The following is a 22,262-nucleotide window of genomic DNA, read 5'->3' as shown; positions in this document are numbered from 1 at the left end:
GCAGCCCTCCCTTACCTTTGTGGCCTCCTCTGCTCATCCACAGCAGCTCACTGTGAGTCCTGTGAGTCCTTTGGTGAAACTTTTCCCTACTACCCTGCCAGAAAATTAAGAAAAGGGACCACCACACAGCCATCTTGTTATCCCCAGGGTTTAATATGGAGGTTGGCATGCGGCAGAGACTCAAAATTACTTGCTGAATATTAAATGAGTAAGTTTTGAAAATAGATGAGTGAGCCTGATTTTCATCTTTTGCAAAATTAAACAGGCAAATAAATATATGAGGGGGCCAAACAAGGTTGACCAAAAGCAAGTCTGGCCAAGCTTCACTTCCCCTTTTTTGATAAGGTTATTTGATTAGTTAACAGGAAGTTAATATAGGAAGTATATTTGGTTTTAAGGGAGATAATATAGGAAGTATATGTTGGTTTCAAGAAAATGCTGTAGCTGTTTTTAATTTTTTTGAAAAACCACCATATTGTTTCCCATCATATGTTAATTAGTTTGATTATGGTAATTATTTTACAATGTATACATATACCAAATTATCACATGTATACCTTGTGTATATAAGTGATTTTGTCACTTATCCCTCACCAATCCTGGAAAAGGAAAAACAACCCCACTGTAAAGTGGAGTCCACAGAAGTTGTATGTAGTACCCTAAAACTAGCCTCCCTGTGGATAAGAATGTGGGAGGTACAGCAAAGCAGTTCTGTGCATACATCCGACCACTCATTTTCCTTGACCTTGTTGCTAAGCTACTTAGTATCCTGCACTTGTACTTTATTCTGTTTCTGAATGTTGGTGTCCAGCAGTAGGGAGGAGTGCATATCTTTTTTTATCTCCAACTTCTACTATATTCTAGGTTTCTAACAAATATTTAAAGAGCTTTGTTTTCCTTATTTTCTTTTTCAACGTTTTTATCGGTGACCAGATGAAATGTGGGAAGAACATAACAGCTACCACTACCAGAACATGAAATAGGCCGGACGCGATGTGCGAAGACCCGGCTGGCCTCACTGCCCCTTCACAAGGACCTGGAACATTAGCCCTTCTCAGCCCCATTTAGTGGAGAAGATTTAGATGAAGAGGTGATAAGAAACTTGTCCTTGGTTGCCTACCTCACTTCTCCCACTGAAGTTTATTCCTGCTTATAGTGATTTATATCTGTTTTTCTGTTTTACATTCATGGAACTTGTGGTTTTGGTTTTTTTTTAGATCTCTTCCCTTTCTGTCTACTAAAGTTCTGTGTTGTCTTCCAATCTCTGGCTACGTCTTTTGGAAACTGATTCTCTTATTCTTCCCACTCACACACCCCCAAATGTGCTTGCAAGTAGGGTGAATGTTTCTATCTCCTCCTACATTCCATAAGCATTTAATTAATAACTCTAAGATAACATATCAGTAAGTAGTATAGTGTAAAGATAGTGTAAAACTGCGGAAACAAATAATAACAGAAAGAGCATTGTGTGGTAGGGTACCATAGGCAAGCTCCCCACTGGGGTTCAGCAAGTCCAAGGTCTGGTCGACGTAGAACACAGGGTGTGCACCTGTGTGTACAGGGAGTGGGTCTAATGAAGGGGGGGCACCCTTACTAAGGCATGAACGAGGGAGCAAATGAGGAAGGAGAGTAAATGCATCTCGTTCGGATACCTCCCACACCCCGAAAAACTGAAATTAGGTGTCAGAACTAGAAAACAAACCTAGCCAAGGCTAGCGTTCTCGCGGCCTGTGGCCAGCGGCCCACCCTACCTGGTGATGAGCTCCTCTGCGGCCCGGGAGCACAGCTGCATCTGGGACACCTCCTCTGTGGCCAGGTCAGCGGCGTGCTGGACGTACAAATGGGTTCGAAGAACTGGTTTACCGGAATCGCCCTTCTGTTTATCTTCCCAAGATTTTAGAGTGCTTTCAAAAGCCTATTTAAAATCAGTATTGCAAGGGACTGTCAGTTTGAAGCTCTGAGACCCAAATAAGTGTGTATTTAGATGTTACATGAGTGACTTTGAAACTGTTACTGTCTTCCTAATCTAAAGCCTCGTTAAAGAAATCATAAGATACAAAAAGATATCTTAACGTTTTCCAGTGTTATCATAACAAGTAAGTAATGTGATCGATGACACTGAATGTGTCACTGAACAGTTTTTAAAAAGACGGCTTCAATTTATGCTCCAATCTTTAAATGCACAATGGAGAAGATGGGTATTGGCAGTCTTATCCGTTATGGGTGTGTGACCTTAATTAAAACACGTATTCTGGAAAAGGCAAAACTGTGGAGATGGTAAAGCGGTAGCTGGTTGCCAAGGGCTGAGGTGAGGGAGGGAGTGATGGATGACAAGGAATTTTTAGGAGAGTGAAACTATCCGCTATGATACTGTGATGGTGGATATAAGTAGTTACAGATTCATCGAAAACCATAAAACGTACAAAATGAAGAGTAAACTATGAAGTTTAATTAATAATTATCAGTATCGGCTCATCAACTGTAATGAATGTACCACACTGATACAGAGGATGTTAATAATAAGGGACTATATATCAGTGAAGGAAGGAGGTAGGCGGGAATAGAATTAGAATTCTCAGTATTTTCTGATCAATTTCTCTGTAAACCTAAAAGAAACAATAAAAATATAGTCTATTAACTTTTTAAAAAACTAAATGTTCATATTTAAAACTACAGTGACCTGTCAGATTTAAGAGACCATTTAAGTATTTTTCTGTGGTTTCTATTTCTCATAACAATTGATTTTTCAAAAGGCTCAGTAAAAATCCAGAAGAATGCTCTTTACATACCCTGTCCCTGGTTAGCATCTGAGCTCTGTTTTTGTGCACAATTTTGATGATCCCTGGAGGCTGGACCCACGCTTCGCCGTCTACCTGCACCGGGACCCCCTCATCACCAAATATAGTGATCTTTACTGTACGGCACTGAAATAAAACAAATCATACTGAGAACTGACAGTCTGCATCCAAGCTGGACTTTGAGTCCATCCCGTGGAGCGGAATGAGTATTTCTCCGTTTACCACGGCACAGTAACGACTGACGTGACAAGAAGGTTTGTATTTTACAGATGGACCGACAGAGGAGGGGTCATTCAGAACAGCTTCCCCAGTGGCCCAAGGAGGGAGGTCACGTTTGATCAGAGAAACAAACCTGGGCTATTCGGTGATGCTGCAGTTTAATGACCCTTGAAACTGCCATTTGCACGCTATCAAATATTGCAACGACTTCCAGGATCTTGTCATCAAATGATGGTGCAGCAAAGATCTGAAAGGAAAAACTGTATTATATTTCCCCTGATGAGGTTACGGTTTCGATGAAGCGGCACATCAGCAGTGTGAATTCTGCAATATACATAGTAAAAAAAAACCCTATGAAACCAGTAAACAGAAAAGTAAGTAAATGTCATTAGGAAATGATAGTTAAGCACCCCCCCCCGAAACAAACCCCATCCACTGAAGATGACTTAATGTAAACAAACTTAAAAAAAGTTTAAAACCCACATGGGTAAAATGTTCATGCCCTTCATAAAGCACTCTTTGAACCAGTGAACTATTCTATTCTAAATAATGCATCTTGGAGGCACCGGGGTGGCTCAGTCGGTTGAGGGTCTGACTTTGGCTCAAGACATGATCTCGCAGTTTGTGGGTTCAAGTCCTGCATCAGGTTCAGTGCTGACAGCTCTGAGACTGAAGCCTGCTTTGGATTATATGTCTCTCTCTTACTCTGCCCTTTCCCTGCTCATGCTCTGTTTTTTTTTCTCTCTCAAAAATAAAATAAACATTAAAAAATGTAAATAATCCATCTGGGCATAAAATGTATCAAATATCTGTTCACACATAACTCAGATATCTTGATAAAATGATGCAAGTAATTTCAGGAAACATAAAATACCCAGTTCACTTGGTATGTTATTTTTTTATTAAAAAATTTTTTTATGTTTTTTTATTTATTTTTGAGAGACAGAGAGAGACAGCATGTGCAGGGGAGAGTCAGAGAGAGGGAGACACAGAATCTGAAGCAGGCTCCAGGCTCTGAGCTAGCTGTCAGCACAGAGCCTGACGTGGGGCTCAAACCCAGGAACCATGAGATCATGACCTGAGCCGAAGTTGGACACTTAGCGTACTGAGCCACCCAGGCGCCCCTTACTTGGTGTGTTCTAAGGGAAATCCTTCAATGTGTTACAAGCAATATGTATAATGTGCTTTATATCCTAATCCAACAACTTTTTAGGGCAGTTGAGATGATGGCAACAGACACCCCAGAGGGTAAAAATGATGCAGGCTTACTTTATTTTGATGTTAAAGGCATCCCCACAAAATCAATTTAATCAAACAATTCTGGCTGTCTTACTTTGTCCCCTTTATTCTCTCTTTGATTATGTGATAAACAATTGAGCCTCTAAAAAAAATTATTCAGCATAAAACAGTATCTAAATTAAAACTTACACTGAAAATATCAGGACATGAATTTGCAAACATTGATGATCTCTTATCATTAAAAATTTTTTTTCAATATTTATTTCTAAGAGACAGAGACAGAGCATGAGTGGGGGGAGGGGCAGAGAGAGAAAGAAGGAGGGGAGATAGAAACCGAAGCAGGCTCCAGGCTTCGAGCTGGGAGCACAGACCCCGACATGGAGCTTGAACTCACAAACCACGAGATCATCATCTGAGCTGAAGTCAGACGCCTAACTAACTGAGCCACCCAGGCACCCCGATTTCTTATCATTTTGCTAGCAGACTGTGTGGTTTTAAATCCTGTCTCTGCTCTTTCCTGTGTAAAGTTTATGTCCGTTTCTTCATTGATAAAATTTAGATAAAAATTGTGCTTGTCTGTAATGAATGTGGAACTCCCAGAACACTGATTATTTAGGAGGTGTCATTAGCTTTGTTTACCTTTATCTCATTGATTTCTTCCCTTTAAGATGTAACATTCCCTTTAAATTGTTACATTGTTTACATTATTATGTGTTACATCGTTAAGTTGCATTTTTTCTTTTTTGACAGGAAAGTCTAAAAAGATTACAAATATAGACCTAAATGTTGACTGCCAAATGAACCCTCTTAACATTATTAAAAATAAAAATAATAGACACATAAATGTAGAAAGTTAAAAGTACAGAAAGGTATTTTGGCAGGCAGAATAACATCTCCCTTTCTACCCCCAAAATGTCCACATTCTAGTCTGCGGAACTAGTGAATGTTACTTTACGTGGCCAAACTGCCTTTGCAGATGTGATTACAGAGGGTACCTTGAGAAGGGGAGATCACCCAGGACAATGAAGTGAGCTCAGTGGAATCCCCAAAGTCATTAAGAGTGGAAGAGAAGGGCAGTGGGGAAGATCAGAACGCTGCAGTGTGAGACTCAAGCTGCCTTTGTTGGCTTTGGAGATGGATGAAGGCCCCACGTGCCAAGGAACGTGGGCAGGGTAGCATCTAGAAGGCGCAAGGAAGTACTTACATCATCTTCTTTAGTTCCGCCCCAAAAGTTAGTGCCTCCGGCATAGCTGGGAATGTTCAACACTGCTATTCCTTGCAGACTGGGGAGAGGAATGTACTGCCCATCACACTGTAAGGTAAAAAGCTTAGAAGTTAGATAAGAAGAGCAAAACCACTAGTTGGGAAGCCACTAGAATGCCAAAGACAAAGGATGAGAAAGGGAAGTGCGCTGGTAATGTTTGCTCTCCTGTAAATATCTCCCTACACGTTACTTTTATCTTATATTTTTAACTAAAAAAAATTTAAGGTGTGAATTATACCTTTTGGTAAGGTTACAGAAAAAGAAACTTAAAAATATAAACCTCTTCTTTCTGCCCAAATCAGGCAGTACTTTTCTTGAGTTTTTTTCCAAGTCACTTATATTTTTACTTGTATTATGGTCATCTTTGTGCTTATTATAAGCATCCTTTCAAAAGTAAGTTGAGGGGCCCCTGAGTGGCTCACTCGGTTGAGCGTCCAACTTCGGCTCAAGTCATGATCTCACGGTTCATAGGTTCGGGTTCCACATCGGGTTCTGTGCTGACAGCGCAGAGCCTGGGGCCTGTCTTTGGATTCTGTATCTTCCTCTCTCTCTGACCCTCCCCTGCTCACACTGCCTCTCTCTCAAAAAAAAAAAAAAAAAAAAAAAAACCCAACCAAAAACCAAACCAAAACAAAACACCACTAAAAAAATAAATAAAATAACGGAAAGTTGAGCAAGGGCTTCTTGGTCCTCGCCACCTCATTTCGCCCCTGCTGAACCACTGGCACTGGGCCGGCCCTCTGTCACTAACTGGTGGCTGTGGCCAAAACTCAAGCTGAGTTTCTCAAGTAGCCAGGACCCAAACCAAGGAGAGAAAAACCATGCATGTCAGGAAGTACCTTCTACTTACTCTGCCTTTTAATTAATCACAAAAATGAGAACTAAATTACCCCTTACATAGGCAACAGGTATCATATGGCTGGTGAGTTATTATACATGACATGTAAGTAAATTCTCAATCCTTCATCCTAAAACAGAAGAGCTTGCAGATGTCATACTTAAATAGGTGCTATATTCTCATTAAGTAATTCTTTCAATAAAAACTAATTAATATAGCTTTATAAAACTTTCATTTTGATACCCAATCAAAATCATCTCCAGTCTTTAGAACAAATGAAAATCCAATTCCAGGGGCGCCTGGGTGGCTCAGTTGGCTGAGCGTCTGGCTTCGGCTCAGGTCATGATCTCACAGTTCGTGGGTTCGAGCCCCGTGTCGGGCTCTGTGCTGACAGCTAGCTCAGAGCCTGAAGCCTGTTTTCAAATCCTGTGTTTCCCTCTCTCTCTGACCCTCCCCTGCTCATGCTGTCTCTCTCTCTCTCAAAAATAAATAAAAACATTAAAAAAAAAAAGAAAATCCAATTCCAATCCATTTTCAACCATTTTCAATAACTTAGAATATTGTATGCTTGATTACACCTTCTAGGTATTTTTTTTTTACACTTTCTTTTCTTTTTCACAAAAACACATTCAAAGGTCTGTACTCTATCCCAGCACTCAGGGCCAATCATGGCACACAGCTATTGCTCAGCTGTGTATTTCTTAAAATGAACAGACATTACGTATTTAGTAGAATAAGGAACTTTTTCTGAATCCAATAAATCGAACAGGTATCTCTGTGTGCTTTATTTATTTATTTTTTTTAATGTTTTATTTATTTTTGATACAGAGAGAGGCAGAGCATGAGAGGCGGAGGGGCAGAGAGAGAAGGAGACACAGATCCGGAAACAGGCTCCAGGCTCTGAGCTAGCTGTCAGCACAGAGCCTGATGCGGGGCTCGAACCCACGAACGTGAGATCTGACCTGAGCCGAAGTCGGAGGCTTAACCGACTGAGCCACCCAGGCGCCCCTGTGTGCTTTAGAACAAGCCGTTTAAACCATATCACCGGCTTAAAGGAAATGGAAAAAGCGCCAGTAACATCCATCTTAATTTCATAAGCGGTGATAAATCAAACTAGTGCATCTTGTGCTCGGGCTCTAGTGTGGAAGGTGTCACAGCTTTATCGTTACGAAAACATTTAGTTGATAAAGAATGAGCCAGGGCTCATTCCGGTATTAAGATACCATCTAAAATAATAAGTGCTCTCTTTAATCCAGTAAGCTGTAGACTTCAGATCTGCAGACATTTTTGTATGTAGGCCTTAACTTAACTTAAAACACCAGGTTATAAGACGACACAAGATAGGAAGGACACGCATATGGGCGTAAACTGTGAATCCCGGACCACGTGTGAAAGAAAATAAAATTCACATTAGTTAGTAGGCTTTTCAGAGCCATGTCGCTAACCTACTTTTTCCTCTTCTTGGAGAGGATTAAATAACTTTTGCTGTCCTTAATTTCCTATTTAAATTAGTTAAAACTACTGAAAAATCTGAATGCTCAAAATCTCTTTTTAGTTTACTATTATGAGATATAATTGGAACAAATATACATTTGAATGAAAAGAGTCTATTTTACTATAAATATCTTTCTCAGGGATTTGTTAAATATCAGGCCATTACAGAATCAGGTCAAAATGTGTAAACTTAAGTGAGAAAATCTGTGAGACTCTGTTACCAGTGCTCTCCCATGAATACACTCCCATAGCTGCACCTTCTCACAGGGCACCCTCACTCCACATAGCATCTAAATTTCAGGAGCTAATGATAATGATAATTAAATGTGTTGTTCATATCCAGTGTCTATTCCTTAGTATAGAGCTGGTAATCACTTCCATTGAGTGTTTAAACACTCGAAGAGAATTGAGGCCAAAGGAGCTCCCCAAATTAAATATTTTTCTAAGTAAGATAACCTGAAATCTCTTTACTTCAAGATGAACTTACCTCAAGTTGAACCCTCTGTTCTAAATTCTTGTACGACCTCTGTAATAACTCCCGGGTTCCAAGGACTCCATACCACATCAAATTTTTAGTTCGGCTCCTGAAAAGAAATATTGGTAGACAATTCAATAGCTATTATTTATTCGCTCTTTAAAGGTAGAGTGAGCAAAAGTGGTAATAAATGAAATTAAAGTGAAATTGCCTTCCTGTAATAACATTACTATTAGCCAAAATTACCTGCATTTTTCAGGATGTTCCTCTCTCTTGTTATTAAATTCTAATGAAATTTTTGCATCTAATCCAATCCCAAAGTAATTGTTCATGACACATTTTTCTGAATATCCATCTCTGTGATAATATGGAAAAGTATATAAAAGTCAATTTCAGGTGCAGAACAATTACAACTGGCACACAACACAGCGCTTAAAACCAGTTAAGCTTCCGTTCCTTACAGAAGAGAGGAAAGCTGAGCAGGAATTATTTCCTGTGTATTTGCCATGTGTATAAACCCAGCACATATGTGTAATTTTTGGTACATGTGGTAAAAGGGACTGTGGGCAAAGCAGAGACAGAATCAAAGTAATGTTTTTCTATTCTTGTGAAAAACCTTGGTTCTTTTACTTCCAACGTAAACCTTTCACTACATACGCAAGTGGGCGGAGCTGGCAGTCAGGTGCCTTTCTTGATCATCAGAAAGTCCTCTCCATTGTACTCTTATCGATGGACAAACTTATACATTAAATAATATGAATTTAAATTAAAAAATATGCTGATGTCTTTGAGGAGTGTCATTAGAGAAATGGGATATAACAAGAGCAAAATTAAATATGGAAGTAAAAGTTCATATTGAACTGCCAAACAAACAAACAAACCAAAAAAAAACCCAAAATAAAACCCAAACCAAACCAGACAAAAACCTGTACTTTTAGGAAGGGAAGAGATTAATGTGGGATAGATGCTTCCTGAAATAAATAATACAATATTCCGGGGAAAAGTGAATACAGGTGTGCCTCATTTTGCCACAGGTAAATGGGCTGGATGGGACCTACCTCAAGAACAGATCCTGAAAACCACTGTTTCAAATGCATCAATGTACTCATCTCTTGAAACTTATCATCTCTTGAAACTTTCTGATGACCCTTTTAGTGTGGGGAACAATGTTTCTTGTAATGCATTGACAATGTTACCATTCATATAAAGTAGAAACAAGAAAAGCCAAAATGAGATATTTACAAAAGTATTTTCTTACACGGAATCTGGATCTGGGTCGATAAAAGGCGTTGCACCAAAAGGATCAATATTTGCCAGTAACATTTTGTTGATAATAGAACTCCCAGCAATCGAGGCAGCTAATCCTGCTCTTAAACCTGGCCAGAAAAATAAATACATACAGGGTCACATGTTAAGAAAAAAGACACAGAAAGAGCCAGTGAGTGCCCTATTTTCAGGCTTAATCTCAGATACCTTGCCCCCAAAGCATGATTTTTAGTGTCTGCTCTTCTCATTGTTCAAAACTAAAGACATTGACAATTACAATTAGAATTTTAAAATGTCATAAGAAATGCAGCTGATGATGACTCAGATAACTGACAGTTTCTCATTTACGATTCGAGTGATTCTATAACACCAACAAGTAAATATTACCTATGTTATAGCAAATAAGGTGGTAAGTCTGTAAGAAATTTACCATAAAGTCTGAATTACCAAGAATGTCATGGCGTTACCACTTCCATGCTCTCAAAGCATAGATAATAATGTTCAATTAAAAATATTAACAGATGGGGCGCCTGGGTGGCTCAGTCGTTTAAGTGTCGACTTTGGCTCAGGTCATGATCTTGCGGTTCGTGAGTATGAGCCCACATTGTGCTGTGCTGACAGCTCAGAGCCTGGAGCCTGCTTCCGATTCTGTGTCTCCCTCTCTGCCTCTTCCCTGCTTGCACTCTGTCTCTCTTTCTCAAAAATAAACTTAAAAAAAAATATTAACAGATATACCAGGTGAAAACTGTTGGTAACAACAGTAAGTATAAAAATATTAAACACAGGTATTTATGAACTTTAGAAGAATAAAGTATTCAATGTAAAAAAATGAAGCATTTATCTTACTTCTAAATATGTAAAACTTCAAATTTGTTTCAACAGTAGTTAGCATTCTACTTAGTTACGATATTCAAAGATAATCAATTTTATGATCTACCCACACCAATACTGAGGCTAAAAGCATTAAACTCTGCAAAGAAGACAAAATAATAAGGGCATGAGCGAACAAACAAACAAAAAGGAAAAAATAGTGAAGAAAATAAGTCATGGAATAGAGAAACACTAGGAAATTAGGAAAAAAGTCCTTTCTTTAGCAAACATTCCTTTCCTTAACAGTATGTTCTTCTTAGAAGAGAAGTATTCATTGTTTCAGCTACAAAGTTTAGCTGGTTATCCAATAATCAAGCTGAATTTTATTTGGTCATTTAATTTCATAGTTTTGAATATGCTATAGCATGCTTAGTTATGACAGTTTCTTTTATGTCTAAATAAGTAAATAAATGAAGAAATCACCATTCTGGTGAGAAAAAAAGCACAGTTGGAGAGGTGAAGAATCCAACTCCAGCTGCCCCACAGAAGAGGATCATATTTTCCAAAATGTTTTATGGTCAGCCAAATTTGCAGCTTTAGCCAGAAAGGTCATCCCATGGTTCCAGGTTTGAATAGAGATATAACCTCTAGACATGGAGGTCTTTCCAGAACCAAACATGTTCTGAATTTATCTATTTTAATAGTTCATTGAGATATAATTCACGTACGATAAAATTCACTTTTTAAGTAAGTGTTTAATTTGGTTGTTTGTAGTATATACACAAAGTTGTGCAATGATCACTACCATTTTTTAGAGCATTTTTTATTACTCTACAAAAACACCCCATACCTGTTGGTGGTCACTTTCCTTGCCCTCCATTCCCCACATCCTCAGACCCTGGAAGCCACTAACCTCCATTCTCTCTGGACATGACTACTCTGGACATTTTATATAAATGTAATTGTATGATATGTGGCTTTTTGTGTCAGGCTTCTTTCACTGGACATAACATTGTCAGAGGTTTTCATGTTGTAGCATGTATCAGGGCTTGGTTCTTTTTTAAAGGATTTTATTTTTAAGTAATTCCTACACCCAGTGGGGGCTCAAACCCACAACCCCGAGGAAGAGTCGCACACTCCACTGACTGAGCCACCAAGTACCCCCGAGTTTTGTTCTTTTTAATGGCTGAAAAATAGTCGGCTGCATGGATATTGTACATTTTGTCTCTCCATTCATCAACTGATGATTATTTGGTTTGTTTCTTCTATTTGGCTATTATGAATAATGTTGCTATAAATAGTCATGTACAAGTTTTTGTGCAGACATGTATTTTCACTTCTTATAGGTCTACAACTAGTAGTGGGTTTCTGAGTTATATGTTAACTCTGTTTAATACTTTGAGGAACTGCCTGTTTTTCAAAATGATTGCACCGTTTCCTATGCTAACCAGCAAAGTATAAACGGTCCAGCTTTTCCATGTCCTTGCCAATATTTGTTATTATCTGCCTTTTTTGATCATAGCCATCCCAGTAAAGTGAAGTGGTATCTCATTGTGGTTGGGTTTGCATTACTTTGATGATTAACGATAACGAGCATCTTTTCATGTGCTTATTGGCCACTTGTGTATCTTTCTGCCAAAGTGTCAAGTCAGATCCTTTGCCCATTTTTAAGCTAAGGTATTTGTCTTTTAATTGTTGTATTTTAAGAGCTCTTTCTATACTTTGAATATTAGTCCCTTATCACATACGCTATTTACGAATATTTTCTTTTATCCTATAGATTGTCTTCTTTCGTTTTTCCTTTTTGTTCATCCTTTTTGATTTATGAGAGGAGAAAGTTTCATGGAACACCATAATCACCCAGAATTTGCAAAAACTAAAAAATCAATGAACCATTTTGATGATGGCAGATTATTAGTTCATCAGACCAACTACCCCTCCTTATTTTGAGGGCAAACTGAAAAGCTGAGCAAAATGTAAAATGAATTTCTTTGAAGACCATTAAAGGCCAAAGATGAGGGCTTACAGTGAACCATTAGAAAAGGAGAATGACTCAGTCAGGTGAGCCCAGGACTTAGGGATAGCTTTTTTTGTTTTAACTTTTTAAATAATTATATTATTATTTTTTTTGAGAGAGAGAGAGAGAGAGAAAGAGAGAGAGAGAGAGAGAGGACATGTGTAAATGGGAGAGGGGCAGAGGGAAAGAGAATCTTAGGCTCAGCATGAAGCCCAATGCAGGGCTCGATTTCACAACTGTGAGTGAGATCATGACCTGAGCTGAAATCAACAGTTGGACACTTAACCGACTGATCCACCCAGGTGCCCTTAACTTTTTACTTTACATTATTGTTGTAAGCACACTTACTATGAGATCTACTCTCTTAACAAATTTTTATGTATATGAGGCAGTACTAACCTAGGTACATACAGTGTTAGACAGCAGATTTCTAGAACTTACCTTGCTTAACTGAAACTTTATGCATGTTAACTGGCAACTCCCCTTTTCCTCCTACTTCTTGCTGTTCCAACCACCATTCCACTCTTTGATTTTTTGATTTTGACTAGTTTAGATACTTCACAGAAGTGAAATCATGTAGTACTTAATACCTTGTGACTGAATTATTTCACTTAGCATAATTTCCTCCAGATTCATTCACATTAGGACAGATTGCAGATTTTTAAAAAAGCTGAACAAGATTCCATTGTATGTATATACCACGTTTTCTTTATCCATTCATCACTCAATGGACATTTAGGTTGCTTTCATGTCTCGGATTTTGTGAGTAGTGCTGCAATAAACATGGGAGTGCTAATATCTCTTCAAAATTCAGATTTCAATTCTTTTGATAAACTCCCAGAGTGGGATTGCTGGATTATACAGTAGTCTTAATTTCAGTTTTTTTGAGGAACCTCCATACTATTTTCCACAGCAGACACACCATTTTGCATTCCGACCAGAAGTATATGAGGGTTCCAATTTCTGAATCATTTAAAAATTTTTTTGTAATTTATTTTGAGAGAGAGGGGTGGGCAGAGACAGAGGGAGAGAATCCCAGGCAGCCTCCATGCTATCACTGCAGAGCCCAATACAGGGCTCTATCCCACAAACTGTGAGATATGACCTGAGGTGAGATCAAGAGCTGGACATTTAACCAACGGAGCCACCAGGCCCCCCACATCCTCCCCAACACTTGTCTTTTTTTTTTTTTTTTTTTAAATAATAGCCATCCTGAGTAGTGTGAGGTGACAGCTCATTATGGTTTTTAAGTTGCATTTCCCTGATGGTTAGTGACTTGAACTTCTTTGGTTTGGTACCAGCTTAATCCTGGCCTGAAAGAATAAGGTGGAAAGTGTTCCTTCCTCTTTAAGGTTCTGGAAGAGTTTGTGAACTGTTGATATTAATTCTTTAAACACCTGATAGATTTCATTAGTGAAGTAATTTGGACCTGGCCTTTTCTTTGCAGGAAGTTTGGTTATAGGTATAGCTGGAATTTCTATTCTTGAATCAGTTTTAGTAGTTTGTGTGTTTCTAGGAGTTTGTCCATTTCATTGAAGTTATCTAATTTGTTGGCATGTAATATTGATAGCTTCCCCTTATAATCCTTTCTATTTCTGTAAGGTTGCTAGTGCTGTCTTTCCTCTTTTATTCCTGACTTCAGTAACTCAAATCTTCTTATATTTCCTTGGTCATTCTCACTAAAGACCTGTCAATTTTGTTAAACTGTTCATGGAGCCAACTTTTGGTTTCATTGATTTTCTGTATTGTTTTCTATTCTCTTTGTCATTTATTTTCACTCCAATATTTATTATTGCCTTCCTACTGATGGCTTTCAGTATGTTTGCTCTTTTCTCCAGTTTATTAAGGTGGAGAGTTAGGTTTTGAGATCTTTATCTTTAATATAGGCAGTTACAGCTATAAATTTCCCTCTAAACACTTCTTTAGCTGCATCAAGTAAGTTTTGGTATGGCGTATTTTTGTTTTCATTGATACCAAAAGATTTAAAAATTTCTCTGATGATTTTTTTCTTTAACTCACATATTTCCACATATTTGCACATTCCCAAAATTTTCTTCTGTTATGGATCTCTAATTTCATTCCATTGTGGTCAAAGATCATCCTTTGCATAATATTTCAATCTTTCTAAATTCACTGAAAATTGTTTTATGGCCTAATATATGGTCTATCCTGGAGAATGGTCCATATCCACTAGTCAAGAATGTATATTCTGTGGCTGTTATGTGGAGCGTATCGTAGACATCTGTTAAGTCTATTTGTTTTATCTGTTTTTCAATTCTTCTATTTTCTAATTGACCTCTGTTTAGTTGTTCCATCCACTACTAAGAGTGGGATAATTAGGTCTCTAACTATTATTATTTTTGAATTGTGATTCACCTTTTAAAAAAGCATGTAGGAGAGACTGATTTTAAGGGTATAATTTGGGATGCAACCTACCCTGGAATAAATCTTGAGAGTTCTCACTAAGTCAAACAACTGGAACGTAAGGAGACATCTGAGACCTCTACATTTTCCTCCTTCCCTTCTGTACAAGTTCTTTGGTTTTCACTAGCACTAACTGAATCCCGAGGTAAGTTCATCTCATCAGAGCTGGTATAGATGCCTCAGATGTTCCAAAATGAAGCAATATTACTAGTTTAAAAATGGCTACAGAAAGACTTGTGGGGTCAGGCAGAGAAGGACAGATACCATATGTTTGTACTCATATGTGTAACAGGGGAACAGGAGAAACCTAATAGAGGACCATGGGGAGGGGAAGGGGGAAAGAGAGTTGGGGAGAGAGAGGGACGCAAAACCTGAGAGACGATTGAATACTGAAAACGATTTACCCAAGGTGCTTAATAAATGCAGATTCTTGGGCTCTATTCTAGAACTACTTAATTAAAATTTCTCAGGGCAGGGCCCCCAAAACATGTATTTTAATACTTTCACGGCACATCTTACGCACACACACACAAGTCTAAGAATCTGGAGTCTGGTTGGTAAGAGTGAGAAAAATATTCTTCAAAGTGACATTTATCTTTAAGAACACATTTCTGTAGTTCATGGAAATGAATACTTAATATGTTTTCACAGACATACTCTAAAACACGCCATGTTTCGGAATCTATACTACCTGGGCAGATTATTCTGGTGTTGAGCACAGGGAGGTTTTCCTTGCTGGTTGCCACAGCTGGACCAGGGCCAGCGTCAGCTTGGGAACGACTTGCCCGGCCATCTGGAGACCGAGGTGCAGGTGCGGTTTTAACTGTTGGCAAAAAGTCCCAATTATAAAAAAGATAATGGTAAAGCTATAAAGTAAGCAAGTCCTGATAAATTCAGGACATAAAATAGTTTACTGCATATTTAAATCAATGAGCAGAACTGAAAATATTACATTGTGTTTACTTATTCATTTCCCATTGTTTTCACTTTCTTGAGATTTACTGAATGGAGGGATTCTGCCACAGGTCTTGATCTCTCATTTTAATCAGATGGAGATCAGTAGAAAATAGACGCCTACATAATTAAAGTTCAGTAATACTCCTAATTTGAATGTGACCAATGCATAGTATTTTATGTAAGTAATGAATCACAGGAATCAACCCCCAAAACCAAGAGCTCACTGTGTATACGTGGTATGTTAGCTACTTGACCATAAATTATATATATAAAAACAAAGATAAAAATAACTTTTGAAGCCTGATGATTTTTGAAAATGGAACATATGTGTTATATGTATACTACCAATGCAACTTTTTTGTCATACATGTTGAGCAAATGATCAAAATTAATTAATGTAGTTCCTAGAGCTAGTATGTGAAACATGAGTTAACATTATCTTCTATATGTGAAAGGAAAATGGTACGGTTTTTAAAATGAAACCAACATATTTCCTGTACTTCTCAATTAATTATATATTCACAACAATGATTTGCCCAGAACAGTTCTATCATATTCTTGTAAATGCTCAATATATTTAAAAAGTTATGCCAAACCAGAATCATTCTCAGAGTAAACAACAAAAAAAGAGATTTAATTTTGTGTAAACTGGGCAATTTTTAACGGAGAACAAATAGTATCTTTAACTAAATTAGGAGCTATTGGCAGGTGTTTAAAAAAAAACAGTAATCCACAAACTCAATTTAAAAATACTTGAAAATTTAATTATCTTTACTCTCCCTAAGACTAATTACAAACTACCCACATTAATCTTACACTCTCTTCTGTTTCTTCAAAAAGAGTCCAGTTGTACTAAAGAAAAGTAGCAGAACAGCTCACTTATGTCTTTGGGCAGATGTGAGACCTGGGGCTAATTTCTAATAAAAACAATCTTTTGATATCTGTATCTGATAAAAAGCAGACAGCATCCTAGTGACTCAGATTGATGTCACATTGCAGGTAACTAAATTACTGTTTCATGGTTCTTCTTAAATATAACATCTCATTGATCATATTAACATACTGTATTGTACATGTCAGGCATATGAATTATTGCATAATTCAATAATATAATGAATGCTCTTCAAAAATAATGATTATTTAATACAGAAATACTTCTATTGCTACTGACTCCCACTAAATTGGATTACTGGCTAGAAAATAAAATCAAATATTGCAACATTAAAGACTTGTATAAACTCACGTCTATCTCAGTATCAGGATCTATAGCTGCACACCCCTTTGTTTCAGTTTTCTTTGCAGACTACAGTGGAAGTGTCCAGTCCATGAGGATATGGGATGGTAGCTGCTTGGAAAATCAGTTACCATTTTAGAACCAGCTACCATTTTATCAATGAGTGCTGAAAGACCAATCCTCCAATGAGGGCCATTCCTTAATCTTAGGGAAAATTATCAAGCAGCATACTGTAAGGATGCCATTTTCAGCCCTGCTTAAGTCAACTTTGTTAAGGGATAAAAACATACAAGTCAGCTTATTGAATTCTAGATGAAGTAAATTTGAGATGATACAACCAAGCTTCCAAAGATTTTGACAGGATGCAATGACGGATCCAAACTGAACAAATAAAAAGTTCATAGGGATGAACATAAGTTATTATAGTAAGGTTTAAAAAATCCCTTGCACAAAACAGGAGAATAGGTTTATATAGCATTACTATATAATACTTCATGCCAAGAAAAACTCTTGGATAGTCCTTATAACATCAAAATTGCCCAGAATGTGTAGTGTATGGCTATCAGTTTGCTATTATCTAGAGGATTGTGTTCAAAATGGGGCATCATACTAACCAAATGAGTGTGACCAGAAAAACAAAGAAGTTTGAAATCAAATTAACAATTTGGGGGTGCCTCGGTGGCTCAGTCAGTTAAGCATCCAGCTTCGGCTCAGGTCATGATCTCACAGTTCGTGGGTTCAAGCCCCACGTCAGGCTTTGTGTTGACAGCTAGCTCAGAGCCTGGAGCCTGCTTCAGATTCTGTATCTCCCCCTCTCTCTGACCCTCCCCTGCTTACGCTGTCTCTCTCTGTCTTTAAAAAAAATTTTTTTTAATTAAAAAAATTAACAGTTGGTAAAAGAATTAGGAGATAATGTGGAAAAGAAGTATAAGGTGTGAGAAGAGGCTATGATGCCATGAAAGTCATTTTCAAGGTCTGCCACATGGCAGAGTTATCTTGAATACTGTGAGATAATACACATGAAATTGTTTTTAAGTTATCCATAAAGCACCAAACAAATGCCAGCAGTTGTTACTATTAACATTATCACACGTAAAACTTCATTAATTAGTGTGATCATGAGTAGAAATTTAAGAAGACTATCTAAAGCTGAGTATGGAGAAAAACTTTCTAACTGAGAGCTGATGTTAAGAATGTATTGAAAACGAGTAGTGGGGCGTCCGGCTGGCTCAGTTGGTAGAGCTTGGAGCTCTTGATCTTGAGGCCATGAGCTCAAGCCCCACGTTGGGTGTAGAGATTACTTAAAAAATACAATACTAAAAAAAAAAAAAAGTGAGTGGCCATCTGTCAAGAGGGTTATAAAGTATGCCTGTATTGGATTATATGCTGCGACAGGGATCTTTAAGGTTGTGTGCCAAAATAGGAACATATAAAGTCTAAAAGGGCTAAGGTTGTAGAATATCTATGTATTGGTTGTATGCCATATATGTGAGGTCTGATTTCAAAGTTTCTAAGACTTTTACATAAATTAAGGAGAATTCTTTGGAAGTTAATCTAATTAGTAGCAGCAGTGGTGGCGAGAATAGCACTAATAATAGTGATAATGACCGCCAACGCTCCTTCACAGCACTATGTACCAGACGCTATTCTGGGCACTCCACATATATTAACTTCTTTAACCTTCACAATAGGTAGGCACGGCATTATCTGCACTTCACAAATGAGGAGACCATGGAGAAATGAAGCAATCTGTCCAAGTGTGTATGTAATGAAAGTAAAGCAAAAGCTCAATGATCACAAACAGTTCTGATTTAGCAGTGTTGACTTTTCATTAGTGTTATGCAATTACATTCATATTATCTTCTCAGCTTCATTAATACTTTAATTTCTGCTTTGTTTTATTCAGTAAGTTAATAGTTACTCCTTTATACAATCTGAAATATTAGAAATATAAATTCATCTTTGAACTTAAGGCAACTACATATCAACTTCCTGGAAAAAATCATTTTAGATGTCCAGTGATTTTAAAGATAATTTAGCAATAGGAATTAGCAAACCATCCAAGCTGATCAGTGTAGTTCAAGGGACTGCTAAGTTACTGAAATGTCAAATTTCATGCCTGTGGGACCTATAGGTTTCACATAATTTTCAAATGCATCTGTTGGCTAAAAACAGGTTAAAATCTGTTGGTTTAGGTCCTTCCCCTTTTCTTCAGGTAAATGAAGGTCTTTAGCTTTGGTTGGTCCCATAATCCTTAGTTTATTATGATGATCTACAGATTATATGATAAAGATTATATAAGAGTACTTGACAATAGTCTAAATGTTACCTTTATTATTTTACTATTCACAAATATCTAAGCTTTAGCTTTTGAAAAACCTTGTTAAAATTACAATACAAAGTTTATTAAAAACTGATAAGCCTTTTGGAAAGTAAAAGCAGAATTACATTTTATGTAATTCCAAAATAATTATAGTTTTCTTACCAGGTAATGGCTCTTTGGCACTGTCATCTTTAGATTCTTCTTTAGATTCATCTATTTCTGTACTATCATTATCGAATGACTGGTTAACTGGTTCACAAGGGTGAATACTCGGGTCATCCAGAACTTTAAGTAGTAAGGAGAGAAATATGTTTGGACAAGAAAAAATAAAATCCATAAATATTAATATATGCTCAAAAGGAAAATAAAACAAACCAAAAAAAATCCATATTCACAAATTAACATAATTGATAACAAGTTTGGGAGTATTGTCGCTAAGTATTAGAGATTATACAACTACTTAAAATTGTAAAAATTATATTTTTATCAGAAAAAAATTTAAAAAATGAGAATAAAATACAAGTCCAACTATAAGTTATAAGCTACAAAAAGGTTTTTAAATATTAATTTTTATGTTACAGTTAACCTTAGTCCACTATTAAAATTCTATGAGAAGGACATACATTTTGTTAATATAAAAAATTTAGGTACAGGTAGAACTTTTACAAAGTCTTTAAAAAAACATAAACATAAACATTCAGGAAATAAATTTAAGGAAGTATTTTCAAAGTAGCTTATAGATTTGATTTTCTTCAAGAACTCAACAGATTCTAATGAAGTAAAAAGGTATTTAAAATTTTAGAATTATTACTTTATTTTCAATATTTCCAGCGTACTTTATCTCTGAGATGTTACTTTATGTAACATGAATCTGCAGAGCCTTACTACTAAAACAAGAGAGAGGATAAATTTCATTCCAATGGCCCTCTGTTCCATCTTGCCTGAAAATTGTGTATGTGTGTATATAGTCTGACCGGTGTGAAAATTCCATTGTGCTTGCGATAGAGGAATGTTGCTAACTTCTTCAATAGCGAATTTCACTCGTGTGTATGTACCTTTGCCGGCTTCTTCAATGACTTGCCGCACTGCTTTCTTTAAACTGTTTGCCCGCAGCATTATTTCACTTGGCTTGACAGCTTTCTGGGAGGAAGGTTTTGCAGGGTCATCGGTGAGTTGTTCTTTGTTTTCACACAAAGATTCTTCACTGGAAGATTCCACAGTATCTTCTTCTACAATGAGAGAGCTGATGTCTGGGAGATCGGGGACAGCCTGGGAATCTGTGTGCAAAGCTTGAAGCAGTTGTTCGAGCTTTTCATTTAGGACCGAACACTAAGAAAACAAAAATATAGTAATGAATCTCCATTTGGTGGGAATGGAAAATGACAATTTAAGTGAATGGCTTCTGACTTTAGAGGAAAGATAACTATGTTAATATTTACCATTAATTGGCCATCTGTTATAAATTATACTTTAGACAGTCTATGGACTAAGCAATTTATCATTTTAAAAGAGATTACAATTATGTAAATTTTTACATGTACTTCCAGAATATTCCAACTCTACCATCTTTATATAACTATTTTCCCTTAAAAGAAAATCTCTATCATCTTTATATAGTTGTTTTTCCTTAAAAAGAAGAGAACAAACACTTTAAAGCAACACATTACGCAGAAAATTTACATTACATGGAACATTTATGCATCATACAAAATACTGCATAAACTTTTCAAAGTAACCAATGTATGGTACCATTTTGAGCATCATAAATTGCAGGTCTGGCTGAGCCTGGTAAGCTCTCTTTCAAAGCTTTGGTTATAAAAGGAGTGAAGGGGGGGCACCTGGATGGCTCAGTTGGTTAAGCGTCCAACGTCAGCTCAGGTCATGATCTCGCAGTTTGTGGGTTCAAGCCCCACATCGGGTTCTGTGCTGACAACTCAGAGCCTGTAGCCTGTTTCAGATTCTGTGTCTCCCTCTCTCTCTCTGCCCCTCCTCCACTTGTGCTCTGTCTTTCTCTGTCTCAAAAATAAATAAACTATAAAAAACTTTTCTTTTAAATAATAAGAGGGGTGAAGGGTGCCTAAGGGGTTAATGGCTCAAAAAAAAAAAAAGAGCAAAAAAGGAAAATGTACAATGATAAAGAAGTAAAAGAAGATGGAGAAAACAGCTCAGCTCTCAGCCCTTTTTTCTGTCTGCTTCTCTTGAATGTCTATGGGTAAAGAAACATACAGGACCGAGGCTGTTGACGTGACAGCCCAATTTACCTTTTATTGCCACACAAGTTCCAGTTCCTTCCGCCTCCATTTACTGGTCTTTGATATCATGCTAACACAAGGCTAAGGTGGAAATAGTTAAGAGAAAAAGTGTGGCTACAGAGGCCTTTCTGAAGCTCTCCACGTAGTAAAAAAACAAGAAGAAAAGAGGCTGAAAATGTCTAATGTATGTTTATTTTTATTTTCTTTTTGTTTCATTCAATTAAACAACCATCTACAGCATGAATCTGGAGGAGACCATTCCTTTTCAAGCCCAAGAACCCTTTCTAAGAATGCCCTGTCATGAACATGTGAGAACAAAGAGAGTAGTAGCTTTTAAGTTTCTTATTTTGGCCTCAGAAAGCTCATAAAGGGGGGAAAATTCTAGGCAAAGCAAGAAACAGAACACTGAAAGGGGCCAAAGGCCATACTTTCTGGGGAACCCAAGGAACATGCTAGGATGGACGGACCCTGACGACCAGTGTGCCTGGAAACGGAAAGCCATTCCTGTCTGCACTGGAATCCCAGGGGACCCTGCATCTCCCCCCATGTGACCCGACTACTGTGCATTTCTCCTTTGAGATGTCCATCAGTGGAAAAAGGGACTTGAGTTATAAAATTCGTGTTGTTGGTCTTCAAGGATACTGTTCTTAGA

At 37.3% G+C, this 22,262-nt stretch overlaps 1 protein-coding gene across 2 annotated transcripts in view; it reads right to left on the bottom strand.

The window, feature by feature from the left end:
- DGKH (diacylglycerol kinase eta) overlaps nucleotides 1-22,262 on the bottom strand; it is an 89,022-nt gene that overhangs the window by 16,785 nt on the left and 49,975 nt on the right. For both annotated transcript variants that reach the window (XM_029936676.1, XM_029936675.1), the window contains exons 14-23: nucleotides 20,414-20,687; nucleotides 19,521-19,643; nucleotides 15,536-15,667; nucleotides 9,586-9,703; nucleotides 8,574-8,684; nucleotides 8,340-8,436; nucleotides 5,461-5,568; nucleotides 3,151-3,264; nucleotides 2,790-2,924; nucleotides 1,752-1,915 (exon numbers count right to left, since the gene is read on the bottom strand). In XM_029936676.1, coding sequence (XP_029792536.1) covers nucleotides 1,752-1,915; nucleotides 2,790-2,924; nucleotides 3,151-3,264; nucleotides 5,461-5,568; nucleotides 8,340-8,436; nucleotides 8,574-8,684; nucleotides 9,586-9,703; nucleotides 15,536-15,667; nucleotides 19,521-19,643; nucleotides 20,414-20,687 — 1,376 coding nt within the window. The remainder of the gene's footprint in view (nucleotides 1-1,751; nucleotides 1,916-2,789; nucleotides 2,925-3,150; nucleotides 3,265-5,460; nucleotides 5,569-8,339; nucleotides 8,437-8,573; nucleotides 8,685-9,585; nucleotides 9,704-15,535; nucleotides 15,668-19,520; nucleotides 19,644-20,413; nucleotides 20,688-22,262) is intronic.

Source organism: Suricata suricatta, chromosome 4 (genome assembly GCF_006229205.1).
Source record: "Suricata suricatta isolate VVHF042 chromosome 4, meerkat_22Aug2017_6uvM2_HiC, whole genome shotgun sequence".
In the NCBI taxonomy this organism is placed as follows: domain Eukaryota; kingdom Metazoa; phylum Chordata; class Mammalia; order Carnivora; family Herpestidae; genus Suricata; species Suricata suricatta.
This window is presented reverse-complemented; position numbering and strand designations above follow the sequence as displayed.